We start from the raw sequence: 20,215 nt of genomic DNA on the forward strand, positions 1-20,215 counted from the left end.
GTATATTGGCACTTCCAGTCAATTGCTTTGTTGTTGAATATGCTTTTCAAGTGTCCAATGACGTCATTGGTGGTATTTTTCTAAAATTCCGAAAATATTCAAGTGAAATTTGCATAATATCAATATTGAGTTGTTGAGAGAACGTTTTGATAAGATACTGAAGAGGACAGCACGTCGCCATTTTTTGTGTGTTATTGCTTCTACACTACACAGTTTTAATAACAAATAATCAAGTACAGGTTGCTACTAATTTTTCCCTCTTAGAAAATCAATCATCACTAATATTCTTAGAGCTGAAACATAGAGCAGCAGATTACTCTGCTGTAGAGTGGGTGGAGCCCTACGATTGGCCATCAGCTGTTGACCAATGAAGGTCGAGCTCTACTGCCATTGGCCGAGACTAGACACGCCCGACTATTCCAAATTGAACTGTAATCAGCTGTGCTGAATAGTTAGTTGTGTTTTTTCTGGCTCTAAATTTTGTAAAATTACTCAAAAATATTCCAATTAATGGTGATTTGAGTGTGATATTCTTGTTTTTTATTCTGTTTTCAACCGTCAAAATTTAAAAATCTTAGTTTTCGTTGTTTTTGAGTGAAAATGGACTAAATTCTGGTAAAGAGAAATCATAACCCTATTTTGGACTTTTAAAATGTTACCTATCTAAATTTGCGAGAGAAATAGTACAAGGAGTATCCTTAGTTTTTCTCTCCCAATCAGTGTTTCTTTGTAAAAAATAAAAATAAATAAATAAAATATTGTAATTTTTTGTTGTTGAACGGTTCTCAGACAGTTTTGATTGAGTTTATCAATTTAAAATGGTTTAGTTTTCTCCAATTAGTTCCAGTTTCATGATATCCAATGTTGAAGACAGTTTTGAAAGCTTTTATCATGGGGGAAATACAGCACAAAAGGATATCCCATGGTATAGAGCGTTCATGTACTAATATTTTTAATGTTAACTGGAGCCGAAAGTCCTAGTAGTTGTTTTTGGTGAAGCTATGTGACGCTGGTAGTCTCTCATACTGTGCCGTTCTAAGGCTAGCTGCTCTCCACACACATCGATTTTTGTTCGTACGATATTTTGCCGTCCTTATAAATTCTATTGGATTAAACAGATGATGTTTGTCAAGTACCGTTTAATCTGATAGAATTCATAACGACGACAGAATATCGTACGATCAAAAATCGATGTGTGTGTGAGTGTGCAGGTCTTAACACTCAACCCAACAAAACTGTAATAATAGACAGTAGTTGATATTAATCAGCCTGAGTTAACAAAGAATCGGCTTGAAATTTACATCATTAACGACCTATACCATGGTATATCATCTACTTGTGCTATATTTTCTCTATGGGTTTTTCGACTTGCAATAATATTGAGTATTGTTACATTTTATAGGATTCTCCAATCAAGACAGTTTTAAATCATTATCAATTGCAATAATTAGAAATAGTTGAAAATTAATAGTTGATAGTTAATGGTTAATAGTTGATAGTTGATGGTTAATAGTGAATAGTAATAGTAAATAGATTGAGAGTACTTTGCAGGTACTTCGTTCTAGCGTGTTTCGGACGCTATTTTTCAACCGATAATCATGAAAATGGTACCAAATTGTTCAGAAAATTGGCGCCGTACCGCCAAATTTTGATATCACTTATCAATTTTTTCCTATTGAACGTCAAACTTTGCCAAATTTTCTCCAAGTTCATCGAATTTTAAAGTCATTTTATAGTAGGAAAATTGGAATTTGGCGGTACGGCGCCAGTTGTCCAAATCTTTCTGAAGAATTTGGTACCATTTTCATGATTATCGGTTGGAAAATAGCGTCCGAAACACGCTAGAACGAAGTGCCTGTTTCAGCCCTTTTTCCGAATTATAACATTGCTCTTAATAGTTGCTCACCAGGTGGTTCAACTGGTTGTGTGAAGGTTGACTCTGAGCCGTTCTGGGGATTTGTTTCTCGACGCACCGAGCAGCAGCATCTAAAAAACAAACAACAAATTGTAAATAATTATTGAAAATATTTAATAAATGAAGAGAATCCATAACAAGTTTTTATTTAACAGAGTGAGTAAGCTTGAAATCGAATCTGCTCAGTAAAGCTAAATAATCAAGTGCAGTTCAAATGATGTTACAAGCACTGTTATGTACAGACAATAATGATACAATATCTACCACTTAAATCTTACCAGTTCAATAGTTAATAAAGATTAATCCACTTTTTGTGTAGTTGAGAAGTTGATATTTTGGTAATTATTCATATTTTATTGACAATTTCTTAGTCTTTTCCATTCAAAAGATTAATTCAGTTGACTTACTACATGCTACAAATTGAGAATATGCTACAAAAATCAATTTTTCCATGTCTTAGAGTTGTGTTGTGTTTATAAAAATAATGATAATAATATCAAGTGACCTGGCTGACTCAGGTCTGGTGTCTGAGTTTCTAGGTAGCAACTGATCAATTTCAGGGCCCCTGACATGACCTAACTTCTGTTTTTCAGGTAGCTGGGACCGACGGTTTAACGTGTTGTGTGTGATATTGTGGTACTTTTCCATAATGGAAACACAAATTGAAATTGTAAACTCTAATAAAAGTGGTTAACAATTTCAATGTGTGCTTCCATTTTTCATGATCCGTGAGTCCTACCAAATATTCATTCTAATTCATCAGGTCGGCAACTGATGAAAGAATGAATGAAGGAGAAAATTAAAAGGGGAAACGGAAATCGTAGTTCCGTTCCTAATGAGGAACGATCAATGGAAGACACAAAGAAACAACTGAAAAAGGAATGGAAAGCCGACAAAGCAGACACAGAGGAAGGAAGCTATCACACATTTATTGGAGGGAGAAAGATTAAAGAAGATGCCGCTACAAGCATAAGGAGATACGTGATAATTAAAGAGAAAGATAATTAATAAGAAAGATGAACAAAACAATAGGAGTAATAATATCACGGAAAAATATATATCTACATAGCATAAGTAGATATGTGTCATATCAGAACTTCCTTATTATATAGGAGATCCTGGCTCCTGTTTCATAAAAACTTAGAAGTCCTGTAATACAGGAACATCTGATTTTATCAGCTATATTGAGCATGTAATTGGAATGGTGATTCTCCTGTATCACGTGACTTATAAGTTTTATGAAACAGGGCCCTGGTCATACTCTTTTGCTATCTCTTTACAACTTTATTTTCATTTTTTATTTATTTATCCATTAATTGTATAATCCACACTATAATCATAATATTGTTATAACATTGGAGGAAAACGGTGGCATGCCAAATGACCGATTCCCATTTGGTCGAAATTATTATTTTGTCGCAAAAAATCGAAAATTGAAGAATCCCAAATGGTAGAATTAAAACTTATACTTTCCCAAATGGTCGAATCCCAAATGATCGAAAAGTTATTAAAACTTTATATCTCATTTGGCCGAAAATCTCAACTGTCGCAAAAGGTCGAAGATTTGATTTTCCCATTATAGAAGTTTTCTCTGATACAGCACAGAAGCTGCGGGATTTTGCGACAGTTAGTTATTAGCGACTACAGTAAAGTAACAACGGAGCATTGACCGACCTCTCTGTTCTGTGAAAAACATGAAATTGCCTGATAACTTAAATTAGAGTTCACTTGACTTCACACCAGACTTCGACAAAAATCTAATCAGAGTCTGTGTCCTTCACTCGCCCTTTGACCTTGAAACGGGTTGACTACCCTCGGTTCAGTAGTCGAGATCCCCCTCAATAAATGTCCCCTCGATAACCCGCCCAACCTAACACGAGATACACCCCTCAGTTTGTCATTCGTTGCGCCGCATTGTCTGGTTTATTGGATTTTCAATTTAGAAAAAATTCCCTCCTGACAGCGTGACTTGTCAAATGTTTTTTGTGGGACACCAGCTGAAATTTTTATGAGAAGACTGTGGAAAATTATTATTTCTCTCATGGAGAATATTCAAATGCAGAGAAGAGAAATACAAGCTGAACTCGTTGCGTGGTAACTGTTTCGCTCAAGCAATGAATTCGCGCTTTTTACATGAATATGCACTCTAAATATTCGTACATATATTATTTATTACATGAAAACATAGAAAAATAGAGATAGAAGAACATAGAAATATAGACATAGTCCCGGTTGTACAAAAGCCAGTTGAATTTAATCATGATTAATTCCACGAGAACCAATCAGAGAAGCCGTGTTATCAGAAAGATAATCTCGGATTGGTTCTTGTCAAATTAATGACGGTTAAAATTTAACCGGCTTTTGTGCAACCGGGACTACAGTTGGAGAATTACATTAAAAATTTTCATTATCAGCCAGAAGGCAAAGGAGATGTTGGCAGACCACGCAAGCGGTGGCAATAATAGAAAATTCTGCAATATTGTAGGTTTATTAGAGGTTTGTAGAGCTGGATGTGAGTCGGAACAGGTTATAGCCTAGACAGAGATAGACTAGATAGACGTAATGGAAATGTTGAAATGCTCGTCTTTCACTTTGCAGGGTGTTATTTGTTTTTACTGAACAAATAGTACAATCCAAGAAAAAGTAGCAACAATGTCTCCGTATTATTTTCACTGACTTTGAATCTCACTTTGCTCCCTTTTTTGATAATATTCATTGACTGTACTAATAATTCCAGACAAGCTTCTAACTCAACCTCCATATAACCCAAAACAATGAAATATATTATAGGTGGGCCGTCCACTAAAACCGTTTTCGTCCGAACTAGCATCGGCCGAAAACTACCGAACACGACCGAACGATCCCCCAACAACGAAAGGAATAGATGCTCGTCCATTGCAACAGGTTCATACGGCCGAGCACGGCCGTCTCCGGCCGATCAATTTTTCGATCCGAATTGAATGGAATTTTCCGGCTCTATCCGGCCGAACTAACTAGTCGAGCTGAGACAACAAAGTGTTCCTAACCTAAAATTGTTTCACAGTCTTGTTTGTTTTTTTGAAGTTGTTCTGTTTAATAAAGTTGTAACTATGGACAATGAAAAGTTTGGTTCAAGAGCATGTTCCATTGTGGGATATGCGAGACAAAACATAATTATCATCGTCAAGATGTTCAAAGGAATGTGTGGACAAAGATTGCTTGAAGGTATTTGTTGAAGGTAAAATTATTGTAATGAAAAACTAATTAAGTGGATATTTGTTTATTCAATTTTCAAAATCTCAATATAATCATTGTTTATGAAAAATTTCAATGGCTATGATAGTAGTTAATTCAGTAATAATTATTGGCAACTAGACTGACGTAAACGGTTCCAATGGACGACCATATTCGGCCGAATTAACGGCCGGCAGATTCGTCCAAACCAAGAACCGAAAGGATTGGTTACCCTTAATCTATGAAGGGAAGAAAAAGATAATTTTTCTCATTCTATGAGAAAAATCCACATAGACTAGCTAGGATGCCTAATTCTTAATACAACTCATATTAATATGCTCCTTGGAAGAAAGAAAAAGATTCTCTTCCTCATATTCTATGATATAATCCATGTAGCGTAGCTTAAATTCTTGACTTTCTTCTCGATTCATGACGTCAAATTGAAGCATGAAATTGAAAGTGAACTATTAATTAGTTGGGCGCTCAGAATGCAATTAATTGCAATGATCTTGGAGCAGGGCAAGGTCAATTGTTCATTCATCAGTCGAATAATTAGGAAATGAACCTGAACAACGGAATGAGTGAACATGGAATAGGGGAATTAGTGAACTTGGAACAGAGGAATAAGTGGACATGGAATAGGGGAATGAGTGCCACCAAATTAATATAGCACAACATAGATGCAAGTCTGGTGTCACAGTTCAATGACCTTTGGTGCACAATATCAAGTACATGAATTATCAACCTTGAGCTGCATTCACACCAACGTTTTCGACAAAATTTGTTCTATATTGAGGTCTACGTTATAATGAGACAGTGAAGAAAGATAGGAGAACAGTGTTGCCGAATCCCTGCCTTGCCACTGCCTTTCATAGCACATAGCTGATTCCGGTATATCTGATGTAATATTGTCTTTTTTCTTTAGGACTACTTTTTAGCCGAAACATGTCGTGACAAAATAATTTGAAAGGGTGATCAGATTTATAATTTTATTTATATCTGATGTAATGATTAATATCGGGGGACCGAGCTTTACTCTGGCTTGTAAAAGCATAGAAAATTTTGTAACGAAAGATTGAATTTATAGTTCATATTTATTTATTCATTTTCTCAGTCGTACAATTATTCTTACAGTTATATGAGGAGGCACAACAGGCTTATGCCCAAAACTGTCTCTTTTTAAATTTATACTACAGTCCAAATCAAAATCTAGGTTAAGCTATTATCACTCATCAAAATAACAATTCATTCACACTTCAAAAAACAAACACATCATCAATATTACAAATAGATATACTTTGAATTCGATTTAGAATGATATACTGTACTATGTTTGCTAAAATATTTTGTTAATATACTATGTTCTATTCTACACTAACTAATCATCTATTACAAATAGATACACTATGCATTCGATTTATTCATCATCATCATTACAATCAACTTAAGGACAAAGAAACAGACTACAGTTCAAAACTTCTTTTCATCCCAATTTCATAAAATCTAATATCGGGACCGGGCTTCGCTCTGAAGTACAAAAGCATAAAAAATGTATTACGAAAGAAGAAATAATAATAACATTTATACAGAAATGCTCTATCTAATCACAGTAACTTGAGATTAATTCCCAGAGGAATGCACAAAGTCCCAGTTGCACAAAAGCTGGTTATATATTGATCCTGATTAACTCCACGTGATCCAAATCAGAGAAGACCATTTCAAAATGATGGATCTACTGGAATTAATCAAGATTATGATTTTTTGCAACCGGCACTAAGTACCTGATTGAATGATTACAAAAGTTCAACAGCTGAGTCATAATTTTGACACAGTCCCTCACACATGAACTCGCTCACTCACTTCCATCACCAACAGACGACGAAATAGTTATTATCAGCTGTTTTCCCAAGGATGAATAATAATTATCGTTTTAATGTCCTTCAGCCAGTTTTCCCAGGGATGAGACCTAGTGCAATCGAATCTTTATATTATAAACCTACTATGTTTTGAATTTCTTGTGAATCGTTAGAGCCGTTTTTGAGATCCGGTGAAATACAATTTTCAAAACTGTCAAGGAGTGAACTGTAATCGGCTGACAAGAAGACAGAGCTACGTTACAGTCGCTGGCTTGTGATTGGTTGCAATGTCAGCTGGCTCCTCCCATTCAGAGGAAAGTGGGAGTTGCTTCCACGAATCACAAGTCTGATACATAGTAGTTGATACGCAACACTTGAGCTTGCTCTGTATCACCTTCAACCACCATTCTGTATCGATTTTTTGTGTGAAGAAAGAGAAGAAAAATTAGAAAATGGAGATGAAGAAGGAAGAAGTAGGAGAAGAAAGAGAGGAAGAAGAAGAAGAAGAAGAAGAAGAAGAAAAAAAAAGAAGAAGAAGAAAAAGAAGAAGAAGAAGAAGAAGAAGAAGAAGAAAAAAAGAAGAAGAAGAAGAAGAAAAAAGAAGAAGAAGAAGAGAAGAAGAAGAAGAAAAGAAGAAGAAGAAGAAGAAGAAGAAGAAGAAGAAGAAGAAGAAGAAGAAGAAGAAGAATTAGTCTGATACACAGTATTTGATACAGTATCGTAGCTAGCTTCTGATTGGTGTAATATCACTCCTATAGTGTTAGCTGGCTTCTCCTATTCCGAGGGATAAGACGTAGCCTACCATTGATTCACACAACATGTAACTGGAGTAAGAAAATGATTAAAATCAACTATTATTCTATATACTGTGGTGGTTCTAATCCTTCTGACGTAATTACATTTTTCATCATTTTTACTTTCCGTGCCCTATTACCATAGGTAAGGAAAGTATTGCTTTACGAAAAAAAATTAAGGTACCCCAATTTCTAGATTTCTATACGTTTCAAGATCCCCTGACTCCAAAAAAGTGGTGTGTGTGTGTGTGTGTGTGTGTGTGTGTGTGTGTGGTGTGTGTGTGTGTGTGTGTTTGTGTGTGTGTGTGTGTGTGTGTATGAGTGTACGACAATATCTCATCTCCCTATCAACGGAATGACTTGAAATTTGGAACTTAAGGTCCTTACAATATAAGGATCCAACACGAACAATTTCGATCAAATGCAATTCAAGATGGCGGCTAAAATGGCGAAAATGTTGTCAAAAACAGGGTTGTCGCGATTTCCTCGAAAACGGCTACAACGATTTTGATCAATTTTATACTTACAATAGTCATTGATAAGCTCTATGAAGTGCCACAAGTTTTATATCTGTAAAAATATCATGAGCTCCGCCTCATCTATGCAAAGTATGATTTTAGATTCCCAATTATCAGGCTTCAGATACAATTTAAATAAAAAATTCAAGAGGAAAAGATTGAGAATGAAAATCTCTATAATTAATGTTCAGTAACATTTTCACCTAAAATTTATTGAAAATAAGCTCGAAATTCGAGAAAATGTGATTATTTCAATTGCAAACTGTTGACAACTGTTGATTCTATTATATCATCCACTATGAAGAGATAGCAGACATCGTGTGTCTCCAGCGTTATTGTCCTGTCAGCAGCTGGGTCAGATTTTTGAATAGTAGACTTGAGATGCGCGAGAACACTAGCGTCAGGCGATCAATTTTCATAACGGCAAGGAAAGTTGTGTGAGTGCGCCACACCAGATTTTTTCATTATCTTCATTCTTCATCATAATCAGAATCATCATTAAATCCTTCATTCATCCTTCATTAAATCCTTCATCATTCATTTAATCCTTATCTTTATCATTATCATCATCATCATCATCATCATCATCATCATCATCATCATCATCATGTTCATCATCATCTTGGTCATCATCATCGCCTCATCATCTTTGCATTTTCATCTTGGGTAACCTAACCTGACATGTCGGCTAATTGAATTTGAGCTCGGAACTGTCCCTATTCCAGAAGTTATGAAGCCAGTCTGACACAGTGACCTACTTTCCTGACTCTATTTGAGTGTATTTGAACACTTACTATTCATGAATGAATCACTCATGAGGTTGAACCTCTATACTCTATTATAGTGAGGTCCACGTTATAATGGCAGTATTTGATCAACATTGGAGATGCTATCCTTGTCTATCATTCGACAAAGCAGATAATGTCATCCCTTTTCCAGCACCGCGACGTTGCCAGATCGCTTTTCTACAATCTAGTGATAAAATCAATTGACAGAATATTCAATTTCAATTATGGAAATTTATTACACGATCATTGAAAAATATATTCTCTTGCCAAACAAAATATAACTGATTATTTCAAACAAGAATGAACAGTGGATATTACATCAGATATACCGGTATAATTTATTCTCTATAGAAGGCAGTGGCAAGGCAGAGAATTGGCAACGCTGGACAACTATATTTCTCCAGAAATGTGGATTCTTGTGAATAAAAATATCAAATTCTATTTCGAATAATATATTCTATTCATGAAGACAATAACTATTTTCATAATTTGAAAATCAATTTTAACATTTTTAAGTGCAATTTCGTTTCTGCGTAAATTTCCGCAGTCGACGACGGCAAGCATTGTTGACATTCATATTGTCCAAATTTCAAGTGTGCTAAAACAGCTGATCAAATAACATTTCATTATTCGTACTTATTTATTTATTTACAATGCAAATAATACTAATGTAATAACATTGAAAGATAAAATAATAAGGTAGTTCTTGTGCTATTTTTCTATTATTCAAGAATCAAAACATTTCCAATAATATCAACATATTGCCATTTAAAAGTATTAAAAATTATCAACTCAACCTCCCTCATCAAAACATAATTGAACATATTCTTCTAGGTTATTTAGACAAATTGAAATCTACCCAATCTGAGATCCTCACCATGTCGTGGTCGACGACGGCATTTAAGCATAAACGAAAAACCAGCTTAAATTAAAATATTCTGGTACTGGGAAGTTGATTATTCTCCTTCATGGCAAACAAACGGTTTGGCAACAATACGGATGTAGAAAAAGATACAGCTATCTGCTTTCTTGAATGACAGACAAGGATAGCATCATTAATTTTCAACAAATACTGACTGCCATTATAACGTGGACCTCACTGAAGTATATGTGACAAACAAAACTAACACCAATTTTCATTCCCATCACGATTTCAAACTTGTGGAAATGCACTTGAAAACTGTATTGCAAGCTGAGAATATAGGTTAATGTAACATGCATTAAGAATAGAGCGTGCTGTGTGATAATATAGCAGACACTACATAAACTGAAACGCTTCGTGTTTATGTTTCCATCTCTGACGATGTAATTCAATGTTTATTACTCTACTGAGAGCAGACTTTAATGTGGAATGACATCTCAATTATCTGGTTCACTGGGGAATAGAAACAGCGGTATTCTGATGGAAATATTCTCAGGAAAATCTGAGAGAAATATTCAATTATTAATGTGGGATTAATTAATTGTTGTATAAATTGTAATTTAATGTGGAAAGACAACTCAATTATCTGGTCACTGAGGAATAGAAAAAGCGGTATGTTGAGGGAAATATTCTGAGGAGAATCTGAGAGAAATATTCAGTTATTAATGTGGAATTAATAAATAATTGTTGTATGAATTGGGATTTAATGTGGAATGACAACTCAATTATCTGGTTCACTGGAGAATTGAAACAGCCGTATTATGAGGGAAAAACTCTAAGGATATTCAGAGAGCATTGATAGTCTGAGGATATCCTGAATCATTCTGAGGATATCTTAGGGATTCTGGGGGAAGCTTACTTTACATAAAAATATTTGTATAAGATTGTGAAATTAGATGGAAATATTCTGAGGATATTGAGAGGGAATTATAATAGTCTGAGGATATTCAGAGAGAAATATTCTGAGGATATTCAAAGGGAATTATAATAGTCTGAAAATATCAGAGAGAAATATTCTGAGGATATTCATAGGGAATTATAATAGTCTGAGGATATTCAGAGAGAAATATTCTAAGGATATTCAGAGGGAATTATAATAGTCTGAAGATATTCAGAGAGAAATATTCTGAGGATATTCAGAGGGAATTATAATAGTCTGAAGATATTCAGAGAGAAACATTCTGAGGATATTCAGAGGGAATTATAATAGTCTGAAGATATTCAGAGAGAAATATTTTGAGGATATTCAGAGGGAATTATAATAGTCTGAAGATATCAGAGAGAAATATTCTGAGGATATTCAGAGTGAATTATAATAGTCTGAGGATATTCAGAGAGAAATATTCTGAGGATATTCAGAGGGAATTATAATAATCTGAAGATATTCAGAGAGAAATATTCTGAGGATATTCAGAGGGAATTATAATAGTCTGAAGATATTCAGAGAGAAATATTCTGAGGATATTCAAAGGGAATTATAATAGTCTGAAGATATTCAGAGAGAAATATTCTGAGGATATTCAGAGGGAATTATAATAGTCTGAAGATATTCAGAGAGAAATATTCTGAGGATATTCAGAGGGAATTATAATAGTCTGAAGATATTCAGAGAGAAATATTCTGAGGATATTCAGAGGGAATTATAATAGTCTGAAGATATTCAGAGAGAAATATTCTGATGATATTCAGAGGGAATTATAATAGTCTGAAGATATTCAGAGAGAAATATTCTGAGGATATTCAGAGGGAATTATAATAGTCTGAAGATATTCAGAGAGAAATATTCTGAGGATATTCAAAGGGAAGCTTGCTTGATACAAACAAGATTGTTAAATTAGACGGTGACCCACATTGCTATAACAAACTATTACTTGTTTTTCGTTATTATCACGAGCTGTGATTACTCCAGGGAATCCTCTCATTGTTCACAATCTGTGACTTTATAAGCGAGACATCATTTCTAATCGGATTATCTTGTGGCCAAACAAATTAAATGTCTCGAAACTATAGTGAGGTCCAGGTTTTAATGGCAGTCTTTGATTAGCACCATTGCTATCCTTGTCTATCATTAACAAAGCAGATAGCGCTATCTCTTTCTCGCTTTGCTCTGTTGCCAGATCGTCCTTCAACAATGTAGAATTAATAATCAATTAACTAAATATTTCATCCTAATTATGAAAATATTGAAAAATATAATTTATTGCTTCATAAAATATAATTGATTATTTGAAACGAGAATGAACAACAAATACAAATAAATTTTATTTCCATTAATATACAAATAAACAATCTAATCAATTAAATGTACATAGTATTCAAAAATACAATATATGAAATTTACTACAAATATAAATAAATTGCATTTTTTCGGAAATTAACCTACTCAACTATGGAAAACCCATGTTCTAGAGCAGGTTAATATTACATCAATAAACCTGTATCAGTAACCGTCTGTAGAGGGCATTGACAAGACAGAGGATCAGCAACGTTGTTCTGTTATCTTTCTCCACTGCCATTATAACGTGGACCTCACTATAGTTGTGTATGATAATATAAGAAGGGTACTTGAAAACTTTCATGGTGTTTCAATGATGTCTGTAGCACTGAAAAATAGTTAGTATGGATGTATCAATGATGAGAGAACAAATTCTTCATTTTAATTAGCTAGGAGTTTATTTCTTTTTGATTTTTTCCAAGTATAATTACAAAAATGAGCTTTAGTATGGTTCCAAAAACAACGGAGTTATTAGACTCATGAATGACATTCAAATTATATTTTATTCGTCCACTGGATGAATGAAAAACGAGAAATTGATATTCGAAATTTGATTGCATTCATTAAAATTAATTCATTCTATTGATTTATTAGCAAAAAAGAGAAATCATGAGCCTCATGAATGACATTCAAATTTCATATAATTCGTTCACTGTATGAATGGGAAATGAGTAATAAATAGAGGTGATGGTGTTTGTAGTTTTTGTAGCTTAACATTTTTCAAGTTTTTCCAAATTTTTCAATTTATTAATTGATTTTTTAGTGTAATACTTATTTTTATATATTTATAACTAACCCAAATTCCAATCTTCTATTGTATATTTGGACGGTAAATTTTTGTTAAATATTATATAAGTGGTACCATAACCTTATTCAGATCTGCTCATCAACTAACTAAATTCGGGGTAGAAATAGTTTGGGATTAATTCTGTTGTTTCACTCCCAATCATTGTTTTGATCTTGTGCATGGGTGAATGAAATAAATAAATAGTTGAAATTAGATTGTATATTGTTCATTAAAATGTATTCATTTATTGATTTAATAGTGGAAAATTGAATTACAATGAACATTATGAATGAATATAAAACATAGAGATAGGGATAAATGAATTAATAGATTTCGAGAAATCTACGTTGTGAAAATAATTGAGGACTGAAAATTCTGTGAAGTGAACAACTACAAGACTTAACCTATTTGGGACTATGTGTAACCTTACCTAAATTTGGGAGAGGAATAGCACAAGTTTACCTAATTTTTCCTCTCCCTATCATTTTGATGATGTTCTTATGTATGAATCGATAAAGAATAAAAGAATAAGGTTATAGTTAGAATATTAGGATCTACTTACTTGAATTTCTTGAACCGTTTGAAAGAGATGTTCGGGTAAGAAATGGGAAGATAGATGTCACTTTCAATCATTTCACAAGTTTTCTAAATAAAATAGAAATTAATTCAAACTTGCGGAGGACTAAACCAGTCACTATCAAACACTGAGAGCTTCCAACGATGTTCGAATTCGCACAAAATTAATGGTAACAGTTGAAAAACTTCAACTTAAATTTGGAGAAACATCAACTAGATTGTAAGATTTGAAACTCTTTGAATAAAATAGAAATTAATTAAAACTTGCAGATGAGTAAACAAGTCACTATCAAACTCTGAGAGCTTCCAACTATGTTCTAATTCGCACAAAATTAAAAGTTACAGTTGGAAAACTTCAACTTAAATTTGGAGAAACATCAACTAGATTGTAAGATTTGAGATTCTCTGAATAAAATAGGTATTAATTCAAACTTGAAGATGAGTAAACAAGTCACTATCATACACTGAGATGTTCTCCACCGTTGTTCAAATTCGACAAATTAAATAGTAACAGTTGAAAAATTTCAACTGGAGTAAAAAAACGTTAACTAGATAGTGAGATTTGAAATTAACACAAGAGAAAACACGGAATACCGTTAACAAGCACACACACCTTGACGTTGTTTGAAGACGAATGATATGAAATTCGCAGGAGAGAAACTGTCCATGTTGTACCTATGGAAGGGTCAACTCGTATGCAATAGGAAGTGAGTTACAAATACGACAAATAGACAGAGAAAGAGATAATCAGTTACCAAATAGGATAGAAAAGTGAAAGATATGAGAGAGAGAGAGAATCAGCTGGAGAAGTATTGCGTGAAATCTGGAGAGAGAGAAAGTAATAAGTGAGACAGAGAAGAAGTGGATGATGAAAGAGAGATAAAACCACTTTCACTGAGCAACAGCAAGGAGAAGTAGATGAAGAAGAAGGAGAAGAAGAAGAAGAAGAAGAAGAAGAAGAAGAAGAAGAAGAAGAAGAAAAAGAAGAAGAAGAAGAAGAAGAAGAAGAAGAAGAAGAAGAAGAAGAAGAAGAAGAGGAAGAAGTAGTAGTAGCAGTAGTAGAGGAGGAATTACTGCGAAATAAATTACCAACAAGGTCCTCAATCCTGGATTGAACCCGAAAAGTGAGACCCAACAAGTTTTGAGTTATCAATCTGTCAACAGGTTTTAGAAACCAGCTATTATGAGGTCCACGTTATAATGGCAGTGGAGAAAGATAGTAGAAAAGCGTTGTCGATTATCTGCCTTGCCACTGCCTTCTATATAGGATAGCTGATAGATGATCTGATGTAATATATTAACTGTTCATTCTCGTTTAGAATGGTAAATTATATTTTATTCATCAAGGATATATTACAATGTTCAATAATTGAATAATAATGAATTTTCATTATTGAGATTGAATATTTTGTTGATTAATTATATTTCTACATTGTTGAAAAACTGGCTTTATCAACTGTACTGTAGAGAGTTCCATGTTTTGATGTCAGTGTTTCATTAAGGCTGTGCAAAGGCTAAAAATAAACTTTCTACTCGTGATATTTTTCAAAGTTTTTCGATTTGTAGATCATCAAGCTATCAAAATGGAAAAGTTTTCTCAGGAAAATATTTTTTCCCGATCATTACTTTTTGAGATATGAGCGCCTAAAGTTTAAATTTTCGGGAAAGAACATTTCAAATTCGGTAAGAGATAAATCCATGAGATTTAGAGGATAGATTCTTCATGGTATTGTTGATCTAGTAAAACAAAAATTTCCTGAAAATATCAACTTTCAAGATAGTTATTCAATTTACTAAAAATAGCCAAAAATAACTTTTAGTTGAGTTATTTCTGGTTATTTTTGGTGAATTGAATAACTTTTTCAAAAATTGATATTTTCAAAAAAAATTGTTTTACTAGATCAACAATATCATGAAGAATCCATCCTCCAAATCTCATGGATTTATCTCTTACCGAATTTGAAATGTTCTGTCCCAAAAATTCAAACTTCAGGCGCTCATATCTCAATGAAACGTATAGAAAACTTGAAATTAGGGTACCTTAATTTTTTTTGGAAAGCAATACTTTCCTTACCTATGTTAATAGGGCAAGAAAAGTGAAAAGTAATGGTCGGAAGAAAAATATTTTCCTGAGAAAACTTTTTCATTTTGATAGCTTGATGATATACAAATCGAAAAACTTTGGAAAATATCACGAGTAAACAGTTTATTTTTAGCCTTTGCACAGCCTTAACATTGGTTCAACTATCCTTCTCCATCATTCTCGATAAAGCAGATAAAGCTATCCTCTTCTGGCTTCTCAACGTTGCCAGATCGTTTTCAAATAAGTATAAATATAATTTATTGACAAAATATTTATTCTCAATTGGGAAAATTTATCAGTAAATCATTGAAATAAATACTTCCTTGACGAATAATATACTAGTAGTTCTGTGAACAGTAGACCTCGCGCTCAGTAAGTTACATTGACCTGTTGTTATGTTTTCTCAAAAATTAATAAATAATTGATCAATTTAAAATGTCTAGAAAAAATCCTAAATATATATAGAGCTTTCTGTACTATCGCACCGTGACGTGTCGTCCCGGAATGTGAGTGTGAGCGCTGTTATCAGGTCTTGCTGCAACTGTCTACAACGTTGATGGAAAGATACAATTTTAAAGAGGTTTGATGTTTTAGAACGGGTAGTATTATAGTCAACTGTCTACTAACGTTGATGCAAAGATAAATTTTCAAGATGTTCGATGTTTTTGAACGGGTAGTATTATAGTCCACTAGACAGCTGATTTATGATGAATAATTCTATAGTCTGATTTTTACGGTAATATTGGTGTATGAAGGAGGCTCCTTATTCCTTTTATATTATCCTTGAAATGCAAAATTTCCAAAAACCTTGTATATACGTCGACGCGCAATTTAAAAAGGGACATACCTGTCAAATTTCATGAAAATCTATTACTGCGTTTCGCCGTAAATGCGCAATATAAAAACATATAAACATTTAAACATTAAGAGAAATGCCAAACCATCGACTTGAATCTTAGACCTCACTTCGCTCGGTCAATAATAGATTATTTTAAACAAGAAGAAACAGTTTTGACATCAGATATACCAGTATCAGCGATCCTCTATAGAAGGCAGTGACAAGGCAGAGGATCGGCAACGCTTTTCTCCTACCTTTCTCCACTGCCATTATAACGTGGACCTCAGTCAGTTGAAAAGAAAACTCTACTAGGGTCGAAGAGTCGAAGCTCGTTGGCAGGCAGGGGATATTGGGTAGCAAGCAAATGGGAAACTGTTAACAAAGGAAAATTAATGGTTTTCCTCGCTTTTCCGTGCTGGCAAATAGCAAACTACATTGCTCGTTGGCCTGAGACCGCATTGCAGGGAAAATTAACACCAGGTCACGTGGTTAGACCATAAAATTAACACTTGACCTGGTAATAAATTGATGACTGGATGTCGTAGTCAAGATGGGAGAACCTTTCAAGAGAATTTAAAACGTGGAAAGTTCAGGATAATCGAATAAATGGGACGGTTGAAGGGTGAATCGTGAAATCCACCAAATCTAAATTTCAGTCTTCATTCTAGAGTGGAATGTTTAGAGGAATTGGACTCCTGAAATTGATGAAGGTTTACAAACTCGCAATTTTTAGGTAATTTTCATCTAAATTGTGAAATTTACAGAATATATATCTTTTTCGCCACACTGCACAGAAAGCAGCTGTTTTCCAGTCCCTACGTAGATCTGAGAGACATTGTTTGCAGACGACTCTCGTCTGACGTCAAAACAGGTTTCTTTCCGGCCTAGGCCGGAAAGAGTACCCTTTCCAGCCGCTAACATGGAACTAAGAAAGGTGATCAAAAAACAGCTGATCAAAAAACTTTTCATTATTTGTGTTCATTATTCAATAATAAGAACATTTATAATAATACCATCTTATTGGCATTTGAAAGAATAAAAAAGTATAAACTCAACCTCCCACATAATTGAACATCATCTTTTAGGTTATTTAGACAAATCAGAATAAAAAATAAAAATACTTGGACAATTTCCTGATATTCAGATTACCTCAGATTTGCTAGAGCTATCACCTTCCACTTCTGCTTTCGGAAGTGCTTAGTAAACAACTATTCTCATATATATATTGTTTATTTTTGTGTGTGGGGAAAAATAGCGTTCGCACCACGGGCAAAAATGTTTTTCCGGCACTCAATCTTTTCTAGTCCTCGGCCTACGGCCTCGGACTTGAAAACCGATTTCGAGCCAGAAAAATATCATTTTCTGCTCTAGGTGCGAAATATACTATTTCTGAGTTTCAGTTTTAATTCTAAAGTGGAATGTGTAACGGTGGGAAGAAGAAAAACCTTCCATCATATGACGGTAGGGAAGAAGAAAACTATATGTAATTGAGATAAAGAAAAAGACTAACTAAGACCAAGTTTTCAGGTGAGTGTAATGTCAGTTTGATGTCATGTATAACAAATGTTCAGAGGAAATGAACTTCTGAGACGTATGAAGGGAATTAAATCGTGGAATTTACTGAATGGATATCCTTTTTCAAATCTCCGTCTTCATTCTAATGTGGAATGTTTAGAGAAATTTAAACTCTTGAGACGGATTGAGGGAATTCAATCGCGTTATAGACTTGGGCCCGGTTGCTCAAGAGCCTGTTAAATTTTAATAAGAGATTTACTATACAAATGCATGAATAAATTCACCATTAATGGATGATTTAAATATGTATAATAACCACGAGTATAACCAGGAGTGGTCGTAGTCGAGTGGATCAGACGCTGGCATTATAATTCAGAGGCCCGTGTTCAAATCCCGGCCCGAGCAAGATATTTATCTCGGGCCACTCCTGTGTTTCGGATGGACACGTTAAGCGTCGGTCCCGGCTGCCTAAGAAGCAGTCGTTAGGTCACGTCAGAGGCCCTGGAATTGATCAGTTGCGACCTGAAAACTCTGACACCAGACCTGAGCCAGCTAGGTCACACAATATTATTATACCACGAGTATTCTCACAAAGATTCTTCCATTTCCATAGTTATTAAAGATATTTATCTCGGGCCACTCTCGTGTTTCGGATGGACACGTTAAGCCGTCGGTCCCGGCTGCCTAAAAAGCAGTCGTTAGGTCACATCAGAGGCCCTGGAATTGATCAGTTCCGACCTGAAAACTCTGACACCAGACCTGAGCCAGCTAGGTCACACAATATTATTATACCACGAGTATTTTCACAAAGATTCTTCCATTTCCCTAGTTCAAGATACTGTTAACTACCGCCCACATCAGACAATGCTGGGATACAGTTAGTGTAGTCAGTGATATATTTAGTGTAGTAAGTGAGACAGTTAGTGTAGCGGAAGAAGACAAATTCAAATGAATGCTTCACAGGTTAGAAGAGCCTACACGCCGCACGTATATAAGAAACAAAGGAAAGAGGAACGTGAGAAAACTGGAAAATAAATGTGGTACTGTTATAATACGTGAGTAATAATTAGAATGTCACTTTAAAGGATGAATGAAATGTAGGACTACTGTGTGAGGGAAGATGCAATGGAAAAAGAAAAAATCTGGTGTGGCGCACTCACACAACTTTCCTTGCCGTTATGAAAATTGATCACCTGACGCTAGTGAGCATGCGCATCTCAAGTCTACTTATAAACAAAGATCTGAGCCAGCTGGTGACAGGACAATAACGCTGGAGACATACGAGGTCTGCTATCTATAGTGAATCATTTAATAGAATCAACAGTTGCCAACAGTTTGCAATTGAAATAATAACATTTTCTCGAATTTCGTGCTTATTTTCAATTTTAGGTGAAAATGTTACTGAACATCAATTGTAGAGATTTTGATGTTTAATCTTTTCCACTCAAAATTTTTTGTTTAAATTTCATCTGAAGCCTAATAATTGGTAATCTGAAATCAAACTTTGCATAGATGGGGCGGTGCTCCTGGAATTTTTACAGATATGGGACTTGTGGCAGTTGATAGAGCTTATCAATGACTATTTTGGGTATAAATTTGATCAAAATCGTTGGAGCCGTTTTCGAGAAAATCGCGAAAAACCCTGTTTTTGACAACATTTTCGCCAATTTAGCCGCCATCTTGAATTGGATTTGATCGAAATTGTTCGTGTCGGATCCTTATAGTGTAAGGACCTTAAGTTCCAAATTTCAAGTCATTCCGTTAATTGGGAGATGAGATATCGTGTACACAGACGCACATACACTCATACACACACACACACACACACACACACACACACACACACATACCAATACCCAAAAGCCATTTTTTTGGACTCAGGGGACCTTGAAACGTATAGAAATTTAGAAATCATGGTACCTTAATTTTTTTGGGAAAGCAATACTTTCCTTACCTATGGTAAAAGGGCAAGGAAAGTGAAAAACTGTCAAGATTTGAAACAGTAGGCAGATTTAAGACAGTACACAGTAATTAAGACAGTAGGCTACTAAGTTTTTGGGAAGATAAATCTTTCTACTCCTCAATATTGAATAGAAGGACTATAATGAGGTCCACGTTATAATGGCAGTGTTTGA

The 20,215-nt window shown here is 34.4% G+C and overlaps 2 protein-coding genes across 3 annotated transcripts in view; both read right to left on the reverse strand.

Annotated features, from left to right (window-relative positions):
• Positions 1 to 20,215, reverse strand: part of LOC111057049 (protein yippee-like 1) — a 225,857-nt gene that overhangs the window by 130,506 nt on the left and 75,136 nt on the right. For both annotated transcript variants that reach the window (XM_039436908.1, XM_039436909.1), the window contains exon 2: positions 1,907 to 1,986. In XM_039436908.1, coding sequence (XP_039292842.1) covers positions 1,907 to 1,986 — 80 coding nt within the window. The remainder of the gene's footprint in view (positions 1 to 1,906; positions 1,987 to 20,215) is intronic.
• LOC120353380 overlaps positions 1 to 20,215 on the reverse strand; it is a 437,229-nt gene that overhangs the window by 31,601 nt on the left and 385,413 nt on the right. The gene's annotated exons all lie outside the window — the stretch shown is intronic.

This window comes from Nilaparvata lugens, chromosome 10, assembly GCF_014356525.2.
Source record: "Nilaparvata lugens isolate BPH chromosome 10, ASM1435652v1, whole genome shotgun sequence".
Taxonomy (NCBI): Eukaryota; Metazoa; Arthropoda; class Insecta; order Hemiptera; family Delphacidae; genus Nilaparvata; species Nilaparvata lugens.